Source organism: Pagrus pagrus, assembly GCF_965226575.1.
Source record: "Pagrus pagrus genome assembly, chromosome: 21".
In the NCBI taxonomy this organism is placed as follows: domain Eukaryota; kingdom Metazoa; phylum Chordata; class Actinopteri; order Spariformes; family Sparidae; genus Pagrus; species Pagrus pagrus.
This window is the reverse complement of record NC_140208.1, coordinates 7,785,538-7,813,285: the sequence shown is the minus strand read 5'-3', so window position 1 is coordinate 7,813,285 and position 27,748 is coordinate 7,785,538. Positions and strand designations below refer to the sequence as shown.

Here is a 27,748-nt window from a genome sequence, read left to right as displayed (position 1 = left end):
AGAGTCCTGTAGAAAACTGTCACCCGTCGATCTCACGGTAGGTGTTACAGAAAACTATGGCATCGGGAGAAATGCAAAGTACAGTACTGACTTCTGTTTTTCAATGCAAACACACACACACACTCCCACTCTCACACCACACAGTGTTAGCTGATGTGCTACGATGTCGTGACATGTTTGTGACCTGATTTGTCCAAACTGTGGTACTTCGTGTCACCGGGAATGGAAAAATCGATGACGAAGAGCCAGAGGGGGGAAACAAAACTGACTGTATCCTCTACTGTCCGGTCGCTTGTGTGTCTGATTACCCAGTTCAGGAGTAAAATCAGCTCATATTAAAGCTGCGTTAAAGCGTTTTTCAACCACTAGAGGGCGGAAAGACTGGAATGAGCAGTCTGGCTTATATACAGCATAAGAAGTGCGTCCCAGAGAAGAGTTAAATAAAATGTCAGTTCGTGTGGGATTCATCTCAGAGTCAACTGTGGAGCAGCAGCATCGCCGTAAAGAGGTAATTTTTTATTATTTTATTATTCATTTTTTTTACATTTTTAAATTAATGCACCAACCCAGAAGACATTTCACGCATTGCACTAGTTTTTCAAACAATAAATACAAAAATACTCAAAAGAAAATAGAAAATTCCCCAAGTTTAAAAATCTACATGTGTTGGGCTGCCTGAATACAATTACAATGTTTTGGGAAACGCAGACGCTAAAAAAAAACAAAAACTACTATAGTAAAAACAAAAGCAACATTAACATCCCGGTGAAGTTTTCTTTCTAGCCGCCTGTTAAAGTTGGTCATTTCGGGCTTCATCAACCAGCTCCTGAGGAAAAAAATCTCAAAAATTAGCACGTTTAACCTTCTGAAAATAGGCGATTGGCTCCTTCGTCATGACAAACGGCGCTGGAAAAAAGGGGACACTAGAAAGCAACTTTTTTAATAAACTTGTTTATAAAATACTCTTAAACATTCAGAATCAGACGCATCGTTTTTCTTTTTCGGACGATGGACGTAGCTATGGAGTGAGCCGTCTCGCTTCTTTCTTTTCTCTATTGTTGCACTTGCACAGTCCCGACCAGGCAGCTGGCAAAGATCTGGTACAATTAGGCCTTTACTTCATCTTTTACTTCAGCTGATCAGAGCCGAAGCCGATAAACACAAAAGCCAGATGTTCGTTCGTTGACTCTGACATTTCGTGTCGTGAAGGTGCAGTGAAAGTGCACAAAGTCTCGTAGGAGGGGCTGCTCACAGTTTCATATTCAGAAACGTGTTTTTTTAGCTTTGAGCGAGCTCGAAGTTGTTTTCAAATTATGGTGTTTATTCCCAGTGGGATCGGTGGTGCTACCAGGAAAAAACACTGCTTAATGCAGTATTTTTAGTATATTCTCACATCCTCAAGTAGAATTGGTTCCGACTTCATACTTTTTAGAAAGTATTGACCTACTGTGCCTCCGTCTACGCTACAAGCTAGGTTTGCATTAATGCATGTAGTGTTAAAATATGGCTCCTAAAGACAAAAAAAAATCAAATTAACAGTTTTTATGTCCACAGCTGAGGTCTTAATGGCCCAGAATCAGGAAAAATGAACCGCGAAAACATAACAGTGAACATTCAACTGCTGTATGGCATGATCAACAAGACTTTACCTTCAACCCAACAAAGAGTAAGAAAATGGATTGTAATTTCTCTTCTACTCAAAATATTTTGACAAGAATCTGAACCAAGATTAATTAAAAATCAGACGGATACTCAACCTTTGAGAAAGAGACTTTTCGTATTGTGTTTTTAAGGCTAATTCGTCGCCTCTGGCTCTGAGGTAAACCATCTCCAACCACCATGATATGTCAGAAAAAGTACATGAGCGTACACGCGCGTACGCTCATGTACTTTTTTAGATTTACTGGGCATTCACGCTCACACACTCAAACTGTTGTGCAAAAAAACAAATAATAAGGGCATGCTCTGGTATTAAGTTACGCTAAGTAGCAAACAGCATGCTGGTACAGAAAAAGTACAATGGAGGAAAATATTGAAACACACACTCCCACACACATGCACACACACCCACACATGATTACACTGTTGTTGCACTTTTTGCCCGGCTGCTCACTGTATCGCTGTCGTCTCCAGTCTGGCGATGTCCAGGGGCTCCTTCGCAACCGGGCTGTAAGTTTTGGTCAGTTTGAGCTTGCCGTGGAAACCGGGGGGGCTGTGCAGTATACACGGGCTGGATATGGAGGTGACGATGACGGACGACGTCTTGCACGCGGTCCTTGGCCCCGACTCCTCCGTCACGTTCTCCAGCTGTGTCGGCAGAGGGAGGAAGAGGCGGAGATGTTCAGGTGTTGTGACCGATAACTGTTGAAGCGTATGAACTGTCGCTGCGATCTGGATCGATACAACTCTCCTCCACTTAACCTGTTAGCGCAAGGCATGAAGCAGTCACAGCAAATCAAAGGCATTGATTGTTTGGATTGATGAATGGCTCTCCCACAGTGCCCTTGATGAAGTTGTTGACTGATGACACGGTCGACCCCTCTGAGATCAATGGCTCTGCACTCGAGGAGCAAAGTTCTCCAGCTGAGTATGTTTAGATAGTAGATCACTTCTGTTTTTATTACAGCCGGGATCTCATGTTTGTAGCTTTGGCTTAAACTCAATTGAATTTTAAACGAAGCACAAGCTGTGACATTACAGGAGGTTATACAGCATGTGCATGTGTGACTAAGCGAAAAGGCGGTTAGCTTAATATTTAGCTGACGAACACGACGGTGGTATCATTCATCTCGTCTAACTCTTGTTAAACTGTTCCTTAGACGGTGTTAAGATGTAGGAATGTGGAAAAACTGGTAAAAAGGAAATCACACAGGAATCTTGGAACTAAAAAGGAACAGTTAACCCAAAAAATGAAAGTAGGGTAAAGTCTATCTGAAGTATTTTTCTGTGAAAGGAAGTCTTTCTTTGTACGAGAGCAGCTTTATCGAAGGTGGGTGATTTTTAGCACAATATTCTTTTCTTTTCTTCTCAATAGAGCAATCAGTCAGTCGATAACTTCTGTGGGGAGCGGTCAATCAATCTTTACATCAATTTACTCCTTTGTATTGACGGTGGAAGGCATCCAAAAACAAACAACACAATCACTTTGGTTGCAGAAACATGGGGTCTGCATGTGAAAGTATGAACAGATAATGGCAGCTTGAAGTATTGATTAATACAGATGAATGAAACTGGACAGAACAGAAAGTACAATTGATTTGGATTAATGAGAATGGACAGGGGGAAAGAAGGGAAAGGACGTAAGAGATATGCCAACCATTTCACGTGACATGCAGAGTTATTTTCAACGATCTATTTCAAATGTTGAAGGATCGTTGAGAAGTGCTGTAGAATGGGTGACATGTCCCTTTAAGTAGCCCTTAGATGCAAATGACTAAAACATCTGGGCAGGACAGATGATGAAGGTTGAGGATGGTAAAACTTTTTATTACAAACAAATCCCTTGAAAGACTAAAGCAAAGAAGGAATGTATCTTAAGAGCTGCGGTTTCAAACCGACCTCGTTTCCAGCCACTGCTGTTACGCAACTATAAGGAGGTGATGACGTATTTACAACTCAACCCTTAGTCGGTTGAACTGACACAGATAATGTTGTTATACTTTTTCCCCACACAGATGATAGTTGTTAGTACAATGAATATGTTGTCGATTTCATTTTTTCATGGGATTTGTTGATTTTCTTGATTTAAAAGACAACAAAAAGAAAATGATGCCACATCGACTGCACAGGGCGAGAGGTGAACGGTCGATGGACTCTTACAGTAGCAGGCAGATGACTGGTTGTCTTCAGACCGATGTCCGACATGGAGATGTCTTCAGGCTGTGTCAGAGTCTGAACAGTACGCACATAAACACAGCCATTTAGTGTTCGTTACAGACCAAGCCTCCAGGTCACACTATTAATAAATACAGAGATTTATTCTTTTACTCTTTGAAAGAGTCGTGTTGTTTCTTCCCACAGTTCACGGGTTATCCCAGGAACAACCACCGGGGGAGTGTTAGTGTTTACACTGCTGGCACAGGAGATCTACACCGTGACTGGCCAGGGGGTAGCTGGTTAGCATGCTAACTTCAATAGGTATATTTACAACTCAAAACACAGACATCACAACCTCAAAACTATTATTTCTTCACACTTTATAGATGATTTTAGTTAATTTTTGAATGTTTTCAATGAAAATTCTTGCACCTTTAATTTTGACATTTCTAATCCATCTATTCAGTTTCTCGCTGAGAGTTACATGAGAAGATTGTTACATCCCTTGACGCTACAGCTAGTTAGCTTAGCTTAGCATAAATACTGGAAACAAGGGCACACAGCCAAGCAACAAGCTGTAAATCCAAGGCAGAGAAACAGTCGAGCGCAGAACTTTTGACAATTTCACACTTTTACAGACAGATTGCGTTAGCTTTGCACTGTGCTAGGCTAGCTGTGTCCCCCTGTTTCCAGCCTTTATGCTAAGCTAAGCTAACCAGCGTCTGTCTGTAGCTTCATAGTTGGTGTACAGACATGATTGCGGTAACGTATCCAAAAGACGTCAATTCAATGAACCTCCAGCCTCAACTGAGCCAAATTGTCACTACTGTTTATTGATGTTTTCTACAACGTCCCAACTTATTCAGACTCAGGTCTCTCGAGTCTGATACCAACTTTTTGCTGAAGTGAGTCCAAGAATGGTGTCGCAAAACATTTCATATTATAAGGACGTCACTTGGATGTTTGAACCTTCGACACAGACAATGAAGCAATGTCTGCAAGAAAGGAAATGACTCTATTTCCCAAAAGGAAAAACTGTTAAACTCATTTACGTTACAATATCATGTTTTAAAAGTACTTCAGAGTTACCTTAGAGGTACAAAAATGAGTTTTTGTAAAGAAATAAAAAAGGGAAATGCATCGGTATTTCATTTTCTTGCATTTCTTCATTTACACCCCTGGTTTAAAATGGCATTTTTTCAAGAGGACCAGCAGCTAGTCAACGATTAAAAGCTGAAGGAGGCAGATGGAGGTCAGAGACTCCTCGACAATCAGCCAACTTCAACTGCCAACAAGTACACTACTTTGAAACACAGGGCAGCATCATGCAAGCTGTGGATTAAGACTGAAACACCCAGATTATTGGATTAGTCTTTAGACCCTCTGTAATGGAGTCCTCGTTGAACCTGACCTGCATGGCAGTACGCCTGTATGTGTGTGTGTGTGTGTGTGTGTGTGTGTGTGTGTGTGTGTGTTTGCATGTGTGTGCATGTGGGTTACTTGTGTTTTTTTCTGTGAAGTAAGATGATTACAGAGAGACGGAAATGCTCCGTTGCCCCACATAGATTGACCTGTCATTTTCCACTGACTTTACAGAACGATGCTTAGAAATGTTGCAAACGTTCACCAAGAAGCAACGTTCGTACAACCCTGCAAATCCGTTCTGACCTAAATTCAACTGATTAACGACAGACAATGTTTTAACTGATAAACGTCATTGGTTTTTGTAAATATAGTCTTATTTTAAGTTTGATTCCTGCAACGCAAGACTGGAAATGTTGCGGAAAGCTCGTTCATTGGTAACAGGTGATAGCATCGTGATTGAGTATGACGGGATCATCTTTGAAAGGCTCACCACTTTGTGAAATGGTCCAGCAGTTTAGGAACATCATTTTTTGGAGGAATTTAGGGATTTCGTCATCTACAATCAATCATATCATCATCATTCATCAGAGAAATGCCCCCGACCTTCGACCCCTCGAGTGGCTCTGCATTACAAACCGACATGACTGTAAGAAGGATATTACTACATGGGTACACTGTCAGCACAGTTTGTTGCTGCGTCTACAAATGCAAGTTCAGACTCTATCATGCAAAGCGAAAGCCGTAAGCCATCAGCAACATCCAGAAATGCCACTGACTCATGTCCTCCGAGCTAAAGAGGAAGTGGGCCGACCAGATTGTTCCCAAGCGCCTACCGAGCGTTGTTATGCAACATGCCCGTCTCGCAGCTTTTTGGGGGCGTGTTGCAGGCATCAAATTCAAAATAAACAATAAAGTTCATCAGAACATTGTGGTAACAGTATTGCGTTTTAAAATTCTAGTAATTCAATTTCAAGCAAATGTTTAAGCATCGTTTTCGTGCCTATTCGCTGATGAAGGTGAGACGTCGGTGCTCGGCCAAAACTACATTTCTAGTCTGTCATATATTTCTAGACGTCTTAAGTCAAAAAGGCTACTGGACTTGCTCTTGATTCTTGAAAATATACCAAAACCTGGATGACCGAGAACCCTTAAAGTCCATCAGAACTACCTGAACAGAGAGTAGAGAGTCGAAATCCCTGGTTGTAAAAATCTTGATTTTCCATAAAGATTCAATGGATCAACTATCTTATTCCAGTTTAGATGGTAGTGGCATTTAGAAAGTCGTCCTTCTTTGGGAGCTTGTGTATTCTTTCTAAAAACTTAGTATCTGTATAAAATTTAAAGATTTTTCCATCAAAGGTGAAAAATGAGTGTTAGCCAGACTCCAAAGCAGCGCTGCAAGTGATGCTAAAACGCTGGGATCACAAAATCAAACCACACAGTGTCAGGGGACGAAGCAGCGCGACCTTATCAGATTACACGCTTTTAAAACCGTGAAGAGCCTGGATTTTAGGAGGGCTCCAACTAACATGACCTCATGGACTTACTTGCCATTCAATACCGAACATAAACATGACGTCTATTGAATTTAACAGGACTCCAAAACAATATGACTTCACTTTTTAAAATGAGGAAGAGAGGATTAAGATGAGACCTGACGTAATGCCAAAACAGAAGCATCACAAACATCGTAAAGTTACCGTGAGCCCTCCACGACACTCCGACACTTGAAGCAATAAAGTTAGGAATGTCCGACTTTCAGATTGCGTATTTTTAATACACACTCGTGCACATTAAAGTATGTTAGTGACAGTGTGTTGACGTTAAACAGACCCTGACACTCACTGTGATCTGCGAGAGGAGACATATGGCCGGGTCTGTGGGGTTGTGGGCGGCAGCTCTGTCGAACTCTCCCATGTTGTGACCTCTCACCTTTGACCTCTGGCTGGTATGGCGCACCTGTTTGACATCACAGGATAACTGACGACTGACGGGCGTCCGAGACGAGCTGTCCTCCTCCGCGTCTGAGAAGCGAGCCTGAGAAGGAAAAAAAAAAATCACAAACAGACTAAAATCATCAACTGGTAGGTCGAGGTGTTTGTCATAGGAAGTGCAGGACAGCGACATACCATATTAGATATGAGACACACTCACTGATTCGCTCTCGGACAGGGAGGAGTTGCGCAGCTTGTTGGGGCCTTTGCACTCTGATTGGCTGGTGAGGGTTGATCGCCGGGTGGACTGGAAGCTGCTGCTGCTGAAACGGTCTCTGCCGGTAACGCACAGCAAAACCCCGAGGTAGGGAATATACTTGCTGATCGCCGACCTGAGAGAGAGGGATATTCAGAGCCATTATTGAACACATTTTATTGAATGATAGAGAAGTGTGTGTCTCCCTGAAGAAAAAAGAGAAAGGTCTCTGCAGCCAGCTGGTTTAAGAAGCTGTGGCAGAGCTACTGAGGCACTGTAGACTACTGCAAATAAAGAAAAGGCCTTCATCAATTAGGCAACACGTACGCAGCATTTTCAAAACGTGCTGCAAAAACACACAACACATTACAGAAAAGACAACCGAGTGATTCGACAGGGCGCTGGTCCGCATCCGCCATCTTTTTCTATCCTGGCTTTAGGCTTTAATTAGCTTCTAGAGCTGTTTGCTGACAAGAGGAGAGCTCAGAGATTAGTCTTTAACTTTTGGTATAAAAAAAACGTGGCTTTATCTTCATTAATATCTTCTGCGTGACGTTACAGAGAGGAGAGGGGAAGAAGAACAGAGCACCAGAGTCTCTGGTGAGTGCCGAGTACAGTGAGAGGCTCAACTGATTGAAACACGGCGACACACACATCCTCCTTTTTGAAAACAATGGCTAACAGCCAGAAGTTCGATATTTTACAGAAACGGGACGTTGATGCAGCTTGTATCGACCGCGCAGCTGATAACTTCAAGAGTGGAGGAGAACAAACCCAGCAGGCTTTTGATGGTTTTTGCACAAGCGACCAGTTGATTGCAGTCGAGCTTGATGATTGTTCACTCTTCTTCAAGTACCCGGAGTTCTTTCTCTATACAAGAGCTTGAGTGTGCACTGAATGCATGGCCCGTTGTAAACAAGGAGAAGACTGAAAGCGCTGCCTCTGTCGAGGTCAGTATACAACAACTGCCTGCAATCATCATCATCACCGCAACGACCACAGCCGAGTCTGACAAGAACTTTTCCTGACAGCAAAGGATGAACGCCCTCGACATCGCTGCTGTCTCTTAAATTGTTTCCACCATCGGCGCTGAATTAAAATCATCTATCAATATTTGATTGTATATTACAACGTCCTGCGTCATTGATGTGCCTTCATCAGCCATGCGTCGCAACAAAAATGCCACAGGTACTACTGCAAATGAAAAAAAAATCCTAATTTCTATTTAAGTGCTCATCAGATTATAAAGTGACCGGATCATTTGAGCCCGACGAGCAACTAGAAACTTGAAGACATTCATTTGATGTCGACTGAGTGACGGCAGCCCAGCTTTTGAGACACAGACAAACCTGGCAACACAGAGCGAACCGACTCAATGCTGCCAACAGCAAGAAGAAAAAGAGCAATACCAAGAATTTGACACACCCGCCGACCAGAATAAAATTCAATATTTACTCGGGGAGAAAACTGATATTGCCATGGAGGCAGCCAAATATGTCAAAGATATGTCTGCAGGAGTGAAAAACAGAAACACATGAAACTTCACTGAGCTACTTTAGAAGTCCTCCTCCAGGTTTTGATTTTTAAATCTAGTTTTTTCTGAGCTTCTCACTGTTACCATCACATTCGACTGTTAAACAGCTGTGTCTCACTGAATCATATCTTTAAAAATGTTTTTCAATACGTTGTTTGCAATGTTTTTCTGTATTTGACTTCACAATGTGCGGCACGATCGAGTATTTGTAGTGTACAACCTATTATATCGACTCATGCACTCACACATAATTGCGGTCATTCCAAGAGTGTCTTACTGAGATGTGACCTGCTGAACCTGTTTATCGTCAGCAGCAGGAACATTTCCAGCAGAAAAGATTTAAACTGTTAATAAATACTGTTATTTAATGTTCACATTGTTCTTTTCAGTCTGTCGGCTCCTTCCCTGCTCTGCTGTTTTCTCCACTCATTACCCTCACCTGTGTTTATCCACCTCTCTCCACCTGCACCTCATCCCCTCGTTAGTTTGTATTTAAGTCCGGTCATTAGTTCAGTCATTGTCGAGTTGTCTGTTGTGTCTTCCCATTTTCCTGCTGCTCTGTTAAGCTGTTCCTGTGATTAACCGTTGATCCGTCCGCCTGCGGTCTCTTGCATTTGGGTCCACCTTTGTTGCGCTCAGCGTGACAATAAATACTGATACCAATTTAATTATTAATATTAGTCATAAATATTACATGTATTCAAAGGTGCAATATGTAAGAATTTTGTTTACAAATCACCAAAACGTAAAGAAAAAACAGTTATGACTTAATGATATTAGGATGCTAACCAGCTAGCCTCAGTCTGTCCACAGCCCCTATGCTAGCAGTTGAAAGTCAGCCCTTCCCCAGTGCTCCTGTCTCCCAGTCCGGACAGCCTGCTGCACTGCTAACGGAGCTAACTAGCTAACAGCAGCAGTTAGTGGTTACCGTAGTGAGATGCTGCCCCCTTTTTTTCTTTGAGTAGGAATTGGACATGTAGCCACCTCTTACATATTGCTCCTTTAGCTATTTTCATTTTGTTTTGGTATGTAGCCTGTGTCCTACAAGGTCTCTGGTCATGGAGGAAGGACGACATGAGTCTCTCTGCAGAGATGCTCTCAAATCTCTCAACCCGCTGTCACTAAACTATGTATACCTGCACATTTAAAGTGGTTACATGTTCATCCTGGAGCTTTGTTAGTGGGTGAAAGACGTAGACCTGCGTAGAACATAGACTTCACCACTAATTATAGTCACTGAGAGCAAATTGAATTTGAGAGATGGATTAACGAAGTGCAATAACATCCTGCATAAATGGTAAATTTAACTTGTTATTTCCACATCGTTAATTTAATCTGCTGTTAATAAAACACTGAGTGCGCCTCTTACCTGTATTTGGGATGTGTTATGGCGTATATGATGGGGTTGTAGATTGCAGATGATTTGGCGATCACGGCAGGAACAGAGTTCATATACGGAGTCAACATGTCAGCGTACCTGAGAGAGGAGAGCAGGGACAGGCAAGAGAGGCAAGAGGAAGAAAAATGAGGGGAGGAAATGAGACACATTCGTGTAATGAGGGCAGTGTTGGGTGTGTTGTACAAGATTAATGTGGAGAGACAGGAGTGGGACGCACACGTCACACTAACATTCAGTGTTGGTTCGTGTTGTCGGTTAAAGATCCCATAAAATGAGCAACTTGAATTGAAAACTATTTGACGTGACAGTCGAAACATTCCACCGTGAAACCATGAAAACTACAATGACGTCTGTTGATCATCCAGAGTTTTATCTATGAACAAACAATGAAACAAGCTGCTCTGTACTGAGCTACACTGATGTTCATTTGAAGTCATGTTTCAGTCCAATATCCACTCTCTTCTAGCTCTCTACCAACACCCGAGGGATCAATCTGGCCCTTTGGCTGCTAAATGATCCATAATGTTCACCAGCTGGTTTGCTAACTGTGCAAAACAGGTAGAGTACAGTGGGTTTGTAGAGCCTTTTCACAGAAAACAGCACTGTGAGAGCGAACCGAAACACCTAATTAGAGGGTGGACAGCTGAACGCTGAGCTTGAGCTCATCAAGAAGCTCTGTGAAATAAATCACTACAAGCGACCTCTTTTCACACTGTCATCTGATACACTGTTATTATAAAAACATTGATGACAGCTTGTTATACTAAGATCTGCTCCATGGATCTGATGCTCATGTATGTCTTTGTTATGATAAGTGTTATCTTTCCCATAGTCCTCATTGCTCGCTCGGATGCCCTGAGAGCGGAGACTTTTCTGTCCTCATCAAACTGTATAAGAATTTGCTCTCCATGTTTCTGAAGTAGGATTAATGTCCCACCTTCCAGGCAGCCGGGGCTTTTCACTTCAAGCCGGTGTGATAATCAACCTGCAGGGGCTTAAAGCTTCGTTGATATAACTGCAGGTAATCCTTCAAGGTACATTCAGATTGAGCACAAAGTAAATGAAAAGCCAGTGGATGTTCTCTCCTGCCTCGCCAAACTTGCTGCCATCACACCCCTGCCTGGTTAAATAACAGAGCGACAGACGGATCACCTTCAACTAGGGCGGCTTTAATAACATCTTCCTCCCTAAACTGCCAGTTCTGCTTCATTATTATGAACCATGCTTTTCATTTCCTATTAAGATGTTTTGACATAATCGCACTTAAGAAAAAGTCTCTGCTGACAAAGCGCCCACGCATACACACCTACCCAGCAAATGCAGTGAGGGCCGCACAGGAGTACGGGGCCCAGGAGATGACGAACAGCAGGATGACGATGAGCGCGATCTTGGCCATCTTCCATTCGCTCCTCATCTTGTTGAACCTCTTCGCGGAGTCTCTCGTTCCCTCACAGTTGATTTTTGTTATCGCTCTGTCGCACACAGATACATAGCTATTATTAACACTGAAATAACAGTTAACTAAAGTTTAATGAACTTAAAAATGCTCCATTTATTGATGACGGTTATTATAAAGTGTTGCCTTTCTCTTTTCAGTCAAATGATTTTGACAGCTCAGCTAATTGATTTAGACATTTATTCCTCTTGTGTGTGCACACAGTTTCCTCATCACCTTCATTGCCCACCCAGGCAGCATTAGCGTTCAGGTTGAGCAAGACATCAGTGGAAATCGATAGAAAAGCCCAGACACATCGTTAATCAGCAAGACATCAGCATCAACACGTGCACGGCACTGTGTCAGCCGCCTATGTGTGTTTATCAATGCACGTAGGAGTGTGTGCTGCAAGAGCAAACAAGACAGGAGCATGACTTAACACTGCGCGTGTTTATGCATGTACCAACCGCGTTGTGTGTCGGATGGCTCTGAAGATGCAGCAGTAGCTGAAGATGATGACGAAGAGAGGGATGAAGAAGACGAAGGTGAAGAGAAGCATGGTGTAGGAGCGGACAGAAGGGGTAAACGTCATGTAGTCCCACGAACAAGACGTCATCAGACCTTCAGGGACGTAGGCACCTGTGGGAGAACAGTCACACTTTAGTGGTCGCTTCCCACGCCGTGACGTCGATACCTCTGACAATACCTATTTTTCTGTCAGCTTTTGTATTTTATGATTTACTGCATCTTCCCTATCTGAAAGACCTTGAACCACTTGCATCTGTAATAGTAACACATTCATCCTTCTGTCCTCCAAAGGATGCAGTCTTGATAAAAAATAACCTCAGAACCAGAATCAGGTTTACTGCCAAGTTTTTACATATGAGGAATTTGCATCAGTGTTTTTCAATAGAAAAACATAAAGAAAGAAAAAAAACAAGAACACAGGCATTCATTGAGAAAACTGCCAATAAAATATGCACAAATATTTTAAAAATATAACTCTGTTATTTAAATGAACATGATGTGCAGTTTTATGCCGTAATGTAGGGCTCTGTTCAGACCTGGTTTGTGCCTGGGATGTGCGTGTTTATTTCCTTAAAGAGTGAGGAAGTGAGATCTAATCACAAGTGGTCACTCGAGATGCATGTTAATGCCAGGTGTGAACAGGGTCAGTCTATGTTGGACCATCAGCCTAACTGACGGACACTGCCATCCTAGAGCTGTGTGCGTTGCTGATAAGCAGATTGTTTGACTAAAATGGTATTATACAAATTAATGCAGGATTCTCTTATGTATAACAGCACCTGTCAAGCTCAGGCTTTAATATATGACTGTGGGTCCTCAGTGGCACACGTGCATAATCCATCAGATAAAGCAGTTGGAGCTTTCTCTGGTTGTCTCTACTGTGAAAACAAACACTCGCTGTGTTTGGTATGCACACCACAGGCTTCTTCTATATTGGACTGCATCCTTCATTTCACACAAAGCCACCAAAGAAAATACACAAACACATGAAGAGGCACCACTTTGTCTCGACTTACACATAACAGCACCATAAACCAGGCTCAAATACACTAAATATCAAATAGCAGCAGACTTTGGAAAACACTCTCGTTTTCTCCAGACACGGAAGGAAGCCATAAGTCACTTTTATTGCGTGTTGTGTTAAGTTGTTGTGGCAGCGGGGGCTCCGAACCCCAGGAGAATATTTTTAGCAGAAAACAGCCACTGCAACAGGGTAACATACAACGTGACAGCACTTTCACAGGGGCTTCCAGAACATGTGTCCAAAAGATACGTGTAGTTTCTGTTTGAAAAACTAAACATGTCTTGTAAACTCGTGAAATAACTGGCTGTGCAAAAAGTAGTAGTCATTATAGAGACAGAGGCCATTTAATGGCTCAATACTGCAGCAATCCACATACGGGTCACTGCATATCAACCCACCTAGGGCCTCCCAGTTCATTTAATCGATTTTCTTGAAAAAAAAAAATCATTTTGTAACTTCCATTAAATTCATGGGGCCTTTCAAAATCCTATAACTGCACTCCAAACATCTTTTGAGTTATGATTTTTTCATGTTTGGCCCTCTGAACTTAATTTTAGCATTTTTAGTATTCTAAGTTTCATCAATCACTTATTTTTCACTGGATTTGGTTGAAATTTGTCCCGAACATCCAAGAGACCCTTAGGAAACTTGGTAACATGTATTCAGTTCTGTTGCTGAATGGTTACAGTAATCAAATTAAGAACAGGAAGTTTTTTTTTACCCAAATGAAGAATTTGTTCAATCACATCTAGATGTGACACAAATTTTGCTAAACAGAGCTTGAGAGATGAAAAACCCACTTTTTGTTTTTTTACTGTGAATGAAACCGGGAAAAGTTCTGGATTTTGGTTGAGTTAACATGGAACAACCCATATTATATAAACATGCAAGAAATATATTTAAATACAGATTAGTTGTATTACCTCTATATTTAATGTACATGTACATCATTCATAATATACTGCAGAGCCCATTTATTGACCATGGGTTTGGCATCTCAGGCTCAGTTAAATTGTTTATATAACTCAAAAAATTTAACTTTCTTCTCTCATTCTGACCCGTGGAGTTCCCCAGGGGTCTATGGTCGGTCCCTTATTGTTCTCTGTCTGCATGCTACATCACAAGCAGACACAACATCTGTGAATTCATCTGCTTATGAGATCAGTCTGATGGTGACAAAAGTAAAACAAAGTTTTACTAAGCTAATAGATGCTGACTTGTTAACACCAGCATACAGTCTTAGTTGGGAAGGCATACAACAAAGGACACAACCTCATCATCTGTTTTTGTTGGGCTGTTGTAATGACAGCTGCAGGTAAACATGAGGTGATCTGTCTTCTGATAACTGAATGTACATTAAATATTTCTTATATTAAATTTGGCAGTTTGACAAAAGGCGAAGTCGGATCTATTTGGCAACTTTCAGCAGGAATTTGGCACGCTGACACAAATAAAAGCAGCCAGAGAGAAGTACTAAGACAATGCTCAACAAACTGAATCCCTCAGAGGAATCACGCTGATCGATAATGACTCAGCTACCGGGTCCCAGCTGTACTCACTCCAGCCAAAGAAGGGGGGCAGGCTCCAGCCCATGGAGTAGACCCAGGCAGCAGCCAAAATGCTCAGGGCTTTCCTGCGAGACATCACCCCTAGGGAGGCCAGAGGCCTGGTGATGACCACGTACCGGTCCACTGCAATCACCATTAGTGTCATCATGCTGCAGATACCGAACAGCGCTCCGCAGAAGGCGTACAACTCACAACCTGGAAGAGGAGAGGTGAGGGAAGTAAAGGAGAGAGCGAACATATTAGTTTACAAGACTGTGGCGATCGGGATAAATGCATTGTAAACAGTGGATCCTACAGCTCTTTAACAACAGCTGGAAATACTTTAGTTGATTTTGTTTCTAAAAGTACAACTCAGTTTTGTTGGCAGTTTTGGACACGTTGATATTTCAGGGCTGTTTTGTCTGATGACCATCTCTCTATCAGATCTATTATATGCTTTGTTAACAACATATTAGCGAGAATACATCTGTTACACAAATGCTCCATTATCACTTTTAAGATCATTGTACAGAGACCTGTCTCCACCTCAACATCCCGGATTGAGATATTGCACTCGACGGACGGATGGTGTTATGAGCCGAAAGAGTGCAGGACTACAGTGGGATTAGGAAAGCTGGACTGTGTGTTTATGTCACTGATGCTTGATGCTTGCACTCTGAGACTGTTGTGCCTACATCTTTATAGAGACCTGGTTCCACCACATTATCCCAGATTGAGATGTTGCACTCAATCGGTGGACCGTTTTCAGGACCGACAGTGCGGGACTGCAGCAAGATGAGGATAGGAGGACTTTGTGTTTACGTCATTGATGCTTGATGCTCACATGCAGATGGACAGTGAAGCTGCCAACAATAAATGCACATCATGATTTGTTCCTAGATGTATTTAGCATGTGTAAAAATAACTGTATATATGCTCTATGTTTGTGTAGCATGAAGGAGTTACAAACTTTTCTATCGTTATGCAACCCTGTGTTGTATAATGACATAAGTCACCCTGACCCTTCAAATATTTTCCTGATCAGAACATTTTAATACTTTTTTTAAATTACTTTTAGAACGCCATTGCCTTCATCTGTCAGTATCTCTTCTGTTTTACCCTCTCTTTGTTTTTGAATCGACTCGATGTCATTGTAATGAAAGTCGCCCGGCAATGATCTCTAAAGGATTGACTGAAACTAATAATGAATGAAAGAATGATCAAAGATGGATGGATGGGTGACTGAGGACAAATATGGGGGGGAAAGATTGTGAATAATTGAGAAACTGATGCATATACAAACAGCATACACTATGAGTGTTCAAATATTTAAATATTCTTATGAGTGTTTAAATTTTTAATGCATGTTGAACATACTTACTGTATGTTTATAAACTATTATGCTGACATGCTTTTTCATTCAGCCAGTGTTAGTGACTTCTAACAAGTCTCTTTATGTTCTCTACAGACAAACATTATGCTAAATGCATCCATAATGTATGAAGAAATCTCATGCACACACTCATGCACACTTGCAGATATATGCACAAGCATGTACAAACACACACGCAGATAGACTACACACAATACACAAAATGCAAATAATCAGTCATCACTTTATCAGCTGCCGTCCCTTCAGGCCCAGAGTGTCATTACCACCGACCCAGTAACACATCATCAAATCACGGCACCGATTCGTCCGAGCACAAGACAAAAATCTGAAGTGCGCCGCAATGCGTGAAGAAACTCAAACAAATACAGAAATGTAATATTAATCATGATGCCTGTACGTCCGGCGTCCTGGCTTGTCTGTGTGTATTTGACAGCCCATGTTAACTAACTGAAGCTAATGAAGTCCAGATTGGCTCCCGAGGAACAGCAGATGTTCTCCAGAGGAACAATAATTAAAAAAAGTCCTGGAGCATTTTGTCCAACAGCAAAGTTCACTGCACCGTGGTCAAGTCAACATACCAAGTATATGTAAAACAACTCGGACATGGAAAGGTCATTTAATAAAGTCCTGCAGTGAGTTGTCAGGAGCCGACCTTTTTAAGAAGTGTGTTTCCGAACTCTGGAGTTTATTTGCTTGTTCAATTTGCACATAAAAAACAACAGAGTGGAAGCTCAGAAATGTGTTTGAAATAACTCAAAATGTTTTACACTTGGCTGAGTGTCACTGAATGATTTAATCGAAGCCCTTTCAAAATAAGAGCATGGTCACATAGTCAGTTTTGCTCTGAAATACAGAACAACGACGCCTGAACTGCCACTTCTTCGTCACTTTAAATGCACAAGATGTGATTTTCTGCCGCTCGTGATCCCTGAATCAAAACCATGAAAACAAAAGACATAGTTTGTTGGCCTCGAGAAATATTGTGGGATCATGGGAGTTGTTGTCGTAATTGTTATTGTATTGTATTCACTGACATAAGGGCTGTCCACACCAAGAACGATAACTATAAAAACAAAGAAAAATGTTGGGTTCTTTTACATCTTTTTCAATTTTAATTCAACGTTATATCACATATACATTTGAAATGGCTCATGGTCTCTGAGGTTGGTTTTGTCTATACTGATATCCTCTCTGATGATCAGCAGGCTAATTGATGTTGACTCGTACAAATGTATAAACCATTTACTTCTGGGTTCTTTGTTATGTAATGTACAGCAGTAACAGGTCATCAATATCCATTTTCCGAAGCTGCTGACACAGCTGAAGCACGCACCCCGTGCTGCTTGGCGCCACGGTTCACAGAGCGTTATCGATCATCAGTGTGGATGCTCATCATTACAGTACTTGTACATTATCATTATAGTTATCTTTATAGTGATCATTCTTGGACTGGACGGCCCTTTATTTCCTCAATCTCCGACATATCATCTTGTGCTTCCCGAGGAGTTATAGCGGAAACACACAACCAAATGAAACGCAGCGTTACCTTGAATAAAATGAGGGAGGGAGTTTTGGACAATACAAGTACATAACTCAACAAAAATATAACATAGGTGTAGTGGTTTTAAACATTTTATTGTGAAAATGTTACATATACGTTTAAATGTTAGAAATGTGTGAAAAACTGAAGTTGATGGCTTCATTAAATTAATTCATCCTTAAGGGATTATGAATATCTTTCATTTAGTTGCAGTAATTGTCCAGGTTGGTCCCTCTCGAACAAAGTGTTTCACCCACACTCTGACAGACTATCTTGCCACCCCTCGAGCTACAGTGCTACTAATAGAACCCCACGATTAAAGAGTTCACAGGGAGCTTCGATGAATTTGTGTGAGACAGAATGAATGAAAACAAATAAAAGGTAAGGCACAGTTGGCTTTTTTTCTTTTTGCTTTCCATCTACCTGACTCACTCTTGACCTCTCCTATTATCTGCATCTCTCTCTGCCTTCTGAAAGGGATTGGAAGAAGGGAAAAAGAAGACATTTTTTCGAGGTGGTTGGGGGGTTGGTTGGAAGAAGAAGAAAAAGCAAGAGTCTTCTAGCGGTATCCACGGTTGAGAGCAGAGAGCTGCAGATCTGACAGTGATTGGCTGTCTTCATCAAGGTCAGGACAACTCCTGAAGGAAAACACAGCGCTCCGACTATCAGTGTTTGATCAGTGGAGTGCGGAGTCTCTTTTACCACCTCTCTATCTCTGTTCCCAGTAGGTTGCACGCTGCCTAATACACACTTTAGTGCAACCCCCTCTCAATGCGCTCATGTAAAACACACGACCGACATGCAGACTTGCTTGCTCTTTGTGATCGATGGGATTTGGATACTGTGGACTAAGCCTTTGGTGCTGCTTTTTAGACCGTAGCAGAGAAGGGTGATAGAGGAGGGCAGGTTTGTGTATATGTGTGTGTGTGTTCATGTGTGTGTACAGAATCGTAATTGAACTGTAGGTCACACTCAAAGGGTAGAGAGACAATGCAGGTCCCTGAGGAATTCAGAGAGTGCGTGCATTAATGTTAAAAGCGTGTTAGTGCATGTAAAAGAGTGTGTATACCGCTAACATCTGTGTTTATGTTGTTGTTACGTCAGGTGACCTGCGCAGCACTTCTAAATGTAACAGAAGTGTAAGATGTGATGTAACGACGTTGAAATGTCATCACTCGGTGTGCACGTGTTACCTTTCTTTCCAAAGATCCATCGCTTGTGCATGCTGGTGATGAAGAAGATGGGCGTCTGTGTGAAGCACATGAGGAAGTCTGTGACTGCCAGGTTAATGATGAAAATATTGGATGGCGTCCGCAAGCTCCGGCTCCTGCACACACACGCACACACACACACACAAATATTGTTGTTATCTTATTATACTCAGACTATGAATAAATCAGACATCTCATTATCACATATATTATTATCATACAAAGAGCAGCGCTGAACTGAAAGTTTATTTAACACTAAAAAAACACATTTCCCAGACATTTACTGTGAATAAAAAGCCCGTTCTCACTTCCAAAATACAGCAGCCTGATCAGTTGCCCCATGCTTCTAAGTTTGACGCTGTATATGCCCCTTTAGCGTCTCTTCTTGAAGCGCCCACTCTGTTGCAGTAGTGTAAAAGAGCGAGAAAAGTCAGAGGAAAGAGTCTGAGATTGGTTGGGGTGGTTGCATGAGTCATACGCTGGACCTTCCCTTCAAGGACTGGAGTTTGTATCCCGTTTGTGACCAAGAGTCGAGAGTGATTTTTCCTAAACCCAAGTGGTTTTGGCTCCTAAACCAAACCAAACCGCAACCGTTTGACAATGCTAATAACAGCCCAAAAGTCAGAATATGTCATAACAGCAAATTAACTTTATTTTGAAAACTATAAACTGGACTTTGTATGGTACACATTATTGCCAACTTGACCACAAAGCCCTGCGAGTGCAAAACTGACACCAGAGAGGAAGGAAGAGCGTCTTAGATTAAGGATTAAGGCTGCTGACCTAGCTGGACTGTTGGGAGTGAGAATGTATCGTAAGTCTAGGAAATACATACAAAACCTGAAGCAGTGCGAACAAGGTACCTGCAGAAAGCGTACATGACCAGGAAGTTTCCCAGCATGCCTGTGATGCCCACGGCCAGGATGACAACACCGATGGTGTAGTGAGCGTGGTCCGGGACGTCTACCGTTGGAAATGGGTGGCTTGGAACCGTGGACCCCTAACAACAGGAAAACAGGAAGGACTGGGTTAATTTGTGGTGTTAGACTCAAAACAACATGATACTTTGTTACCACAACACATTTCCACATGCTTTTTGAAAACATCAGGAGCTGTAGGGAGCCAGAAAAAAAATACAATAAATGGTTATAATTTGATTTTTATCGGATGCTTGTGACGGCCTAAGCGTGTCAGCAACTGGAGTGAGAGAAAATCCACTTAGTCTGAAGCCGACTCTATTAACTACAAATACATTCCATTCAAACAATAATATAATAGGTCATTTAGTCACATAATTAGGTCAATAATAATCGTTTTGCAGCGCTGGCTTGAAGTTTAAAATGTCATTAGGGGGACATGAAGTAACCTCCAGTGCATAAGAAGCCACTCTGAACAGCTCTTCTTTCTCATGAGCCGAGAGAAGATGAAAGCGCCCATCAATGCTTTATGCTCCAGCAACTACTTTGTTTCTGAAGGTCATGAAGACAGTGAACTTTATAGATCTGTGGGCAACAAAGACACTCTGAAAGCCTTCAGGAATCAATCAATTACAGTTTGGTGTGAAAAGCTTCAGTTATACAACTAAACGGGTACAATCATGAGCAGAGTTAAACCAAGTGTGTGTGCAGTACAAAGTGGAACAAAATGGAAATACTTGGAAGCCGCAGAAAAACTCTTACTTAAATGTAAATTATGAAATGTTTTACCACTAGTGAAGCTATTGAGCAATGTTTAAAGGACTGGGTCCACTTTTCGTTTGTATCATGCTGCCACGAGGCACGACGCACAGTGTTTCTGTTATTTCACGTAGCAATTTGTTCAATTTGCTTTGTTGAACTCTGCGGTCATTAACCCTAACCTGCAGTAGCCACCAGGATAAAGTCATGGTGGTGTTGTCAGAGCATAAAGCCAATGATCTGTGGCTTTTTTTAAAAATCCAGATGTGAATCAAATCATTAGCGTCAATCAAAAGTCCAATCAAATTGTGGATTAAGAGAATCGTGACAGGACTATTTTAAGACATTTGCTCAGCTGTCGTACCACCAGACTACACAGCAGCTTCTTTCCTCAGGCTGTGAGACTCGTCCTCCGCCATAAAAAAGCCGGTGGCAGGCATTAAGAATAACTATATAGAAAAAGCACTTCTACTCGTTGATGGTCTTTACCAGTCAAAAGCTCCTTGCGGTATGTTCGAACAAGACTATTAGCACCAAAAGAAACCTCACAGTACCAAAAGTGATGGTACTCATGCAGAATGGCCCATTTCAGAACAATAACTACTGTTTGATTATATAGCTTAAAGTGTTGATATGTTAAAAACAAACAAACGTGTAGCTCCCTAAAAGCTGACTTCTCCTCAATGGAAGGTTTTCAATTCACGGCAGCATTCAGCCTCTGAGAAAGCGGCTGCACCTCAGAGCACATAGCTCTACTTGAGTATTCCTTTCAGAGATCATGACACACTCCCCTGCATTTACACTTTCCTTTTGTCGCCGTGTTTCATTCAAACACACACACACCCAGCCACTCACCAGGACTACTTCCACTGAGCTAAATCCTTCAGTGTCAAATCGGAGCACACACGCCTTCTTTTATTAATCCTGGCCGTCGCGTTGAAACCTGCTTGTGTGTGTGTGCGTGTCCAACATCTGTTTCAGCAATCCTACTTTTCTGCAGAGTCACAAGCTCCTGTGACTGAAAGGATGACATCTGAATAGTGTAGTGAGAGCGATGGAGCGGTTATGTAAGCAAAATGAGTGAAAAGGTCACGGGGGATGTGTTACTGAAAGTGCAGCGAGTGAAGGTGATATGCAGATGTGACATGTGCATGTGTGCAGAATATAAACACACTTCCAGTCTGACGCCGTCAGCTGCGATGTGGTGGATCGCACTCAAGGTCTCCTTCCCTCCCAGTCCGGTTCCTCCTCCTCTTCACTTCCCCTTGCTGGATCTGTCTCTCTCATCGCAGCTCTCATCGCTGATTCCCGATCCCTACTAATTCCCCCTTCCACGTCTGCTCCCTCTGTCCCTTCAATCTTCAGATCACTTCCTTTCCTTCCTCTTGCTTTCCCTCATTTCCTCGCCCTCTCTCTCCGAACTCTAGCGGCTCGGGGGCCAGATTACACCGATCACACGGTGAGGAGGAAGGAGAGGCGCAGTGAGCGGCGTGGAGGTTCTCCTCCACAGTACATTTGCGTGGGATTTAAAGATGGAAATGGTGGGTGGAAATGTCTCTCTATAATCTCTGAGCTTCCCTTCGTCAGTGGAGAGCGGGCAATATAAATGTTATTGGTCATGATGCAAACACACGTGACTTATTAATAAAGCAGCAGAGGGGCTTCCCTCTAAATACAAAAAAACAGCTCTAGTGACACTGGTATCGCACGTAAAATCAGTGCAACGGCTCATCTACAGTGAAGAAATGGGCTTTCTTTAGCAACAGGTCCGTTGCCGCTTCATCAGAGAGCCACTGAGCAAGCAATGTGACTCAGTAAGCGAGCCTTGAACAATGAATGAAGAGCTTCACGTGAGATTTCAGTATTGTACCATTGGCATTCAGGATGCTACATTCTGATTGGCCGCTGTGTAGCTTTCTAGTAACCAGGCAGTATAACCAGACCTCACTGAGAAAGGGATTTTTTTGGTGCCTTTCTCTCATCTCTTAGTCATTTAATGTAAATCAGGTTTTAACCCGCCCTTACTCATTGTTTACCGTCTCTCAGTAGAAGCATGTCATACCAATATATCGTTTTATTGTTTCACGCTGTGCAAATAATGTTGTCGAGCCAATTGTAATTGAGAAAGTGAAACAAAATAAGTTTCTAAAATGTTTTTCCTTGTTTACATGAATAAAGGGTTTTGTTTGATGTCAAATAGGTGCAAATCCCATCATTGGAAAAATAGGATTTATGATTTGTCCCCCCTAAAACATCAAATATCTCTGACGGTCACACATTGGCAAAATGCAGCCCCGGGGGCTGGTTCCTGCCCGCGACACCCTCGAAAAATATTAAAACAATCTCCACAAAATCATCAATAATGAATCTTTAGGCAGACGACTACAGAGAGTCTTGCTTCCAACAGAGGGCGCTGTCTACACCTTCGATCGAACAATACGCCTCAAGTTGACTCTTGCTCAATCACCTCAAGCGACAAGTTGCAAAAGCAGTTGTCAACTTCAGCAAGTCACGTTACAGATCACGACATTTCAACATCAGACATGATGTCTTTTCTTCATTCAGTGCGGCATTTGGTACTGAGAATTAGTTGAACATAATTCAGCACTATGTGTTTAATGTTTCGATTCAATTGCCCAATTTGTGGTCTTCACTTTGGAAGTCAGTGTGGCCCTGTATGTCGTAACTTAGCTGTCCCCTCCAGGAAGTTGATATTAATATTAGATTTTCGCCCTGGTAACACTGTTGCTTTTGGCCCATGAGTCTATAATTAGGACCTGGACACGTCTGTATAACTCTTGACAGCGTTAAGCACTCCCCCCTTCTGTGTTTCCTCCTCTGTTCTCCTTCCCTTCTCTCAGGTGTTGCTCACCAGGCAATTAGCACTGCTACTTATTTATGGGAGGCCGGAGGAGAAGGAGCTCTCTCTCCTTCCACAGATCGAGCAGTCCTGACCGTTTTAGATTGTCTCTGTCTTTGTCCTCAGTTGGTGTTTTGTTTTCTTTTGAGGACGGAGGTCTGGTTGTCCTGTTTTTGTGGCTTTGTTTGTTAGTTTAGTTTATGTAGTCTTTTCTTAGTTCATGGAGGGAAGTTCTGGATCGTATGGCTCACTGCGTGGCTGGCCCAGACTTCCTCTCATAGTTTTGGTTAATTTTAGTATTATTTATAAATAAACAATCACTTTCTTTTGCAAACTTGTACTCAGGTATGGTGCCCTTTTTAATTTTGTTGCGGGACACAAAGTAGAGTCAACTGTTTGTTTTGTTGCACACCTCAAACCGCAAACAAGCTCAATTATGACTCTTTCTACAATGAATTTTTGATTATTGTCATAACAATAAAAAGTCTATAAACCGAGCAGGAGCTTGTAGGCGGGGCTGGCAAAAGAAACACTTCTGCGTGCAATCAGTGGGCTGCATACCCAGGAAGTAAATCCAGAATCTAGAAAACCTTTTTTGCAATATGTGCCAGGCGAGCCATTCTCAGTGGACTAAATTGGCGCCATCTTTGCATTTGGTATCTAGTTCTTTGTTACGTCAGGTTTAGGAAAAGATCATCTACTACTTTTCGATCGAGACAGTTCAGGCGTTGGTTCAGAGCCAGGGTTATTGTGACAAAGTACCAACTAAAACTGCTTATGACCGCAATTAAAAAAAACAAAAACAAAGCTAGTGTAGAGTGCTCTGACTCAAATAAAAAGATTTGAACTATGTTCACTAATCAAGCAACAGTGGACCAAGGACCAGTCATGTTTGGATGCCAATGTAGCTACGTGAAAGCCAAGAACAACACTTGATCCACAAATCCATAGTTGTTCCTAACAGTGCTGGGGAATTGGAGACTTAAACAGTGATCGAATGATGTGACTCTGCGGTGGCTCTCATGCCCGTGGAAAACCAAACCGGTTCTTAAAATGTTCACAGCTTGAACCAACTTTGAACCAGCACTAGCACCAGCCCAGAACCAGCTCTTGGTTTGCTTTGATTGAAAAGGGGTCACAGTCTTGCTTAAAATATGTATGCACTTCCCAAAAATAGTTGCAACAGACTCACAGGACTAAAACCCTGGCCACCCACATGTAAGTCCTACAAATAAACCACCTGACTATCCCTAATCTCTTTCTGATATGGATTTTCTGGCTCCTGAATGCCATGTTAGGTAATGTGACCATTCTCGTTAGCTTAGCTTAGCTACAAACCTACTGCATTATCTTCTGTCAGCTTCATTGTAGTTTTGTCAAACAATCTAAACAACTCATTATCGCAAGTTTTTACTCTTGCGTGTCGTTCATCTGATGACTATATTATATCATGTTGAGCCCGTTTACGTGACCGAACATCCAGTTTCTTTGACGTTTCTACGTATGCGCAGATATAAAAGAATGAAAGATTAACAGTATACATGCGCTGAATGAAATATAATATTGGGCAAAAAACAAGGTTTGTTTATTGGATTTCTCATAATAAGATAACAGCTTTTCTCCAATCAAGCATAGTGCATTATGCTGTTCACATGACCACTTGAAGAACCTGGTAACGACCTCTTTGACTCCAGATAAGGCTGGAATGTTGAGACCATCCCTGCGGCGCTTTTCAAGCATCGTCGCCATGAAATTGGGAGGCGGAGCTTCTGAAGGAGCTCTGAGGGGTGTGTTTGTTTGTTTGGCCTTTGATTGAAATGTCAACAAGCTTCTCCGGAGTCGCTGACACCACCTTTAAGTCTAATTGGGAATGCCGGTGTAAAAAAAATAGATAAACTACTACTGTGACAGCACTAACGAACGCTTAACTAACTGCACCACCGATTATCCGGCGACTGAGTCAGCAACGTCACAAGCAAGTCATTAATCAACTTATCAATAAGTCAGCAGCTAAATGGTTATCTGTGACCTAAGAGGCCAACCATTTGTTTACCAGCTGACACACTAATCAACTGCAGATCAGAGGACATGATCACACACACACACAAACACACACTCACACATCAGCATGCCTAAATTGAACCCAGACTTTTTAAAATTATTCAGAGAATGTAGATTTGATGGGAAATTAAGAGGGAAAAAAGCAACAAACAGTGGTAAAAGGAAAAGAGGGCTCTGGAGAGAAATAGAGAGCGTTTCTAAATGAAAACCACACTTATAGCCGAGTAGAAGATCCCATCTGTCTCAGTCCAAGCTGCCCCCGGGGCTCTGCTTCAGTATCAGCTTTCCCAGAACTCCCACCATGAAGGCCGGGCCACAAGAGCTAAAGAGACTGAAGCCTGCAGGTCTGAACTTCAAAGTCAGGGGCCAAACTCAAGCATTCATACTTGTTGAGCTACGTTCACCGTAGCGGTGGTGCACCCATGTGTTTCTCAGTACGCCCCAGTCAAGGTCCGGGCTTCTGGGGCAGAGTGAAAGCACTGCTCTTTGTTTTTACGTTACAGTACAGAGGTGGATACACCGCTGCTGTATCAGTCCGAGCATCTGGAGGAAAGCATTTCCCAGAAGGCAACTCGTAAACTAATCCCACTCTCAGACATAGAGGGAGACAGAGAGAGATGAAAAGGTAATGATTACGTCTTCATGCTGGTCACCACACATCTTCGAGGAGTGGGAATGTGGCAGTGATGTCAGAGCTGGCACGATTACACACCTTTAAATTTTTTAAAAGTCACGTAACCAACTCTGTGGTGTGTTGTTATGCTGCCTGGCTGCAAACAGAATTTCCTGAACTGCAAACCTGCAGATTGCATGAGGGAAATGTTGATCAGGGTCTGTTGTTGTGATGTTAGGGCACAAATTGTGACCGAATGGGTCTGTAAACACAATTGAGTGGAACATGACATCACAAAAGTCTCCACTGAGCACTTACAAGTCATCTGAAACGTTGCAGGAACACTGACAGGAGAAGAAAAATCCATAAACTCACCACAAATTGAATTAATTATGAGCAACACTCGAACAAAAGAGAGAAAAAAATTACATGAATGGCATTTTTGGCAGCACTGATGCACAAAAAAGTGCAAGCAGAGGTGAAACTACAACCATTTTCTACAGTCAGAGATAAAAACGATCCGCGCTCCTTCATTCAGCTCCGTGCTGAATGAGCGGGGCGCAGATGCGCAGGAGAGGATGCTGAGATTCATTCATTCATTCATTCATGCAGAGTTAACACCTCGCTCACTAACACCTCCCCTCATACTGTATTCCTCAAATCTCATGAATGAAAACAACAACCAGAGGCATGAAACAGTTTATTTGGCTGTTTTGCCAGATGTGCGCTGCTGCTGTGGATCCCATCCTGCCGCTGTTACGCATCGCTGCAGCGCACTCTCCACTCACACCGAGGGGGTATTCCTCCAAGCAGCCACCAGCAAAAAAAACAAAAAACAAACACAACAGAGTGGCACGGAGCCGGGGGGAGCCGCGTACTCACAGCTGTGGCGACCGGAGACAGCTCCATGAGCCGGTGCGGACTGATGGAGCTGATGGAGCTGATGTTCCAGGGTGCCCGGGCGGTCGGGTCCGGCGTGGGGATCCCCGATCCAATCAGCAGCCTGGAATCCATTCCCGGTCCAACAGTGCGTGAATGAAAAGCTGTGTGAGAGAAGTGGACTGGAGAGGTGTGGAGTCTCTCTGAGGTGGTCTACGAGTCCAAGTGGCCCCTCATCATCGCTGCCCTGCTCTCATGTGTCACTCTGACAGGGCTACTGGTCGTACAGCAGCTGTGGAGGGGTGGAGATGAGGTGCTCTCTCTTCTCTCTCCCTCTCTCTCTTCTCTCTCTCCATCCCTCCCTCCGTCCAATCCCCTGCTCCCAGGACTGCCTCCGAGTGTGTCAATGGGACTGTGCATCCGTGCACAAGTGGCAGTTTTTCTGTTTGTTTATTTAACTCAAGGGAATCAATAGAGCAGGTTTCCTGTCATCTCAGTGCCCCCTTTGTGTACGTCCTGTCCTCCCTTTCCTTCACATTGTCTGCTCTCTGCCTCTGCTGACATTAAAGGGGCTCTAGTGTTGGAGACGACATTCAAACTCCCAAATTTTATAACATTAATGAGATAATATTACAAACTCTATGTCTATTTTTTCCATAACTGAATAAACAAGCTGT

At 42.5% G+C, this 27,748-nt stretch overlaps 1 protein-coding gene across 2 annotated transcripts; it reads right to left on the bottom strand.

Annotated features, from left to right (window-relative positions):
• Positions 1-576: 576 nt before the first annotated feature.
• On the bottom strand, positions 577-27,310 carry LOC311250132 (melanopsin-A-like). Of its 2 annotated transcripts, XM_084341688.1 has the most exons (11): positions 27,075-27,310; positions 19,846-19,982; positions 18,965-19,098; positions 14,851-15,054; positions 12,207-12,378; positions 11,615-11,776; positions 10,275-10,382; positions 7,336-7,507; positions 7,027-7,218; positions 3,820-3,891; positions 577-2,307 (listed from the first exon to the last, which is right to left on the bottom strand). In XM_084341688.1, the coding sequence occupies exons 1-11, from the start codon at positions 27,204-27,206 to the stop codon at positions 2,110-2,112; spliced, it is 1,683 nt and encodes a 560-aa protein (XP_084197814.1). In that variant the 5' UTR covers positions 27,207-27,310; the 3' UTR covers positions 577-2,109. The 2 variants fall into 2 exon arrangements, with proteins under 2 accessions (XP_084197814.1, XP_084197815.1); XM_084341689.1 differs by lacking the exon at positions 3,820-3,891.
• Between the last annotated feature and the right edge of the window lie 438 nt (positions 27,311-27,748).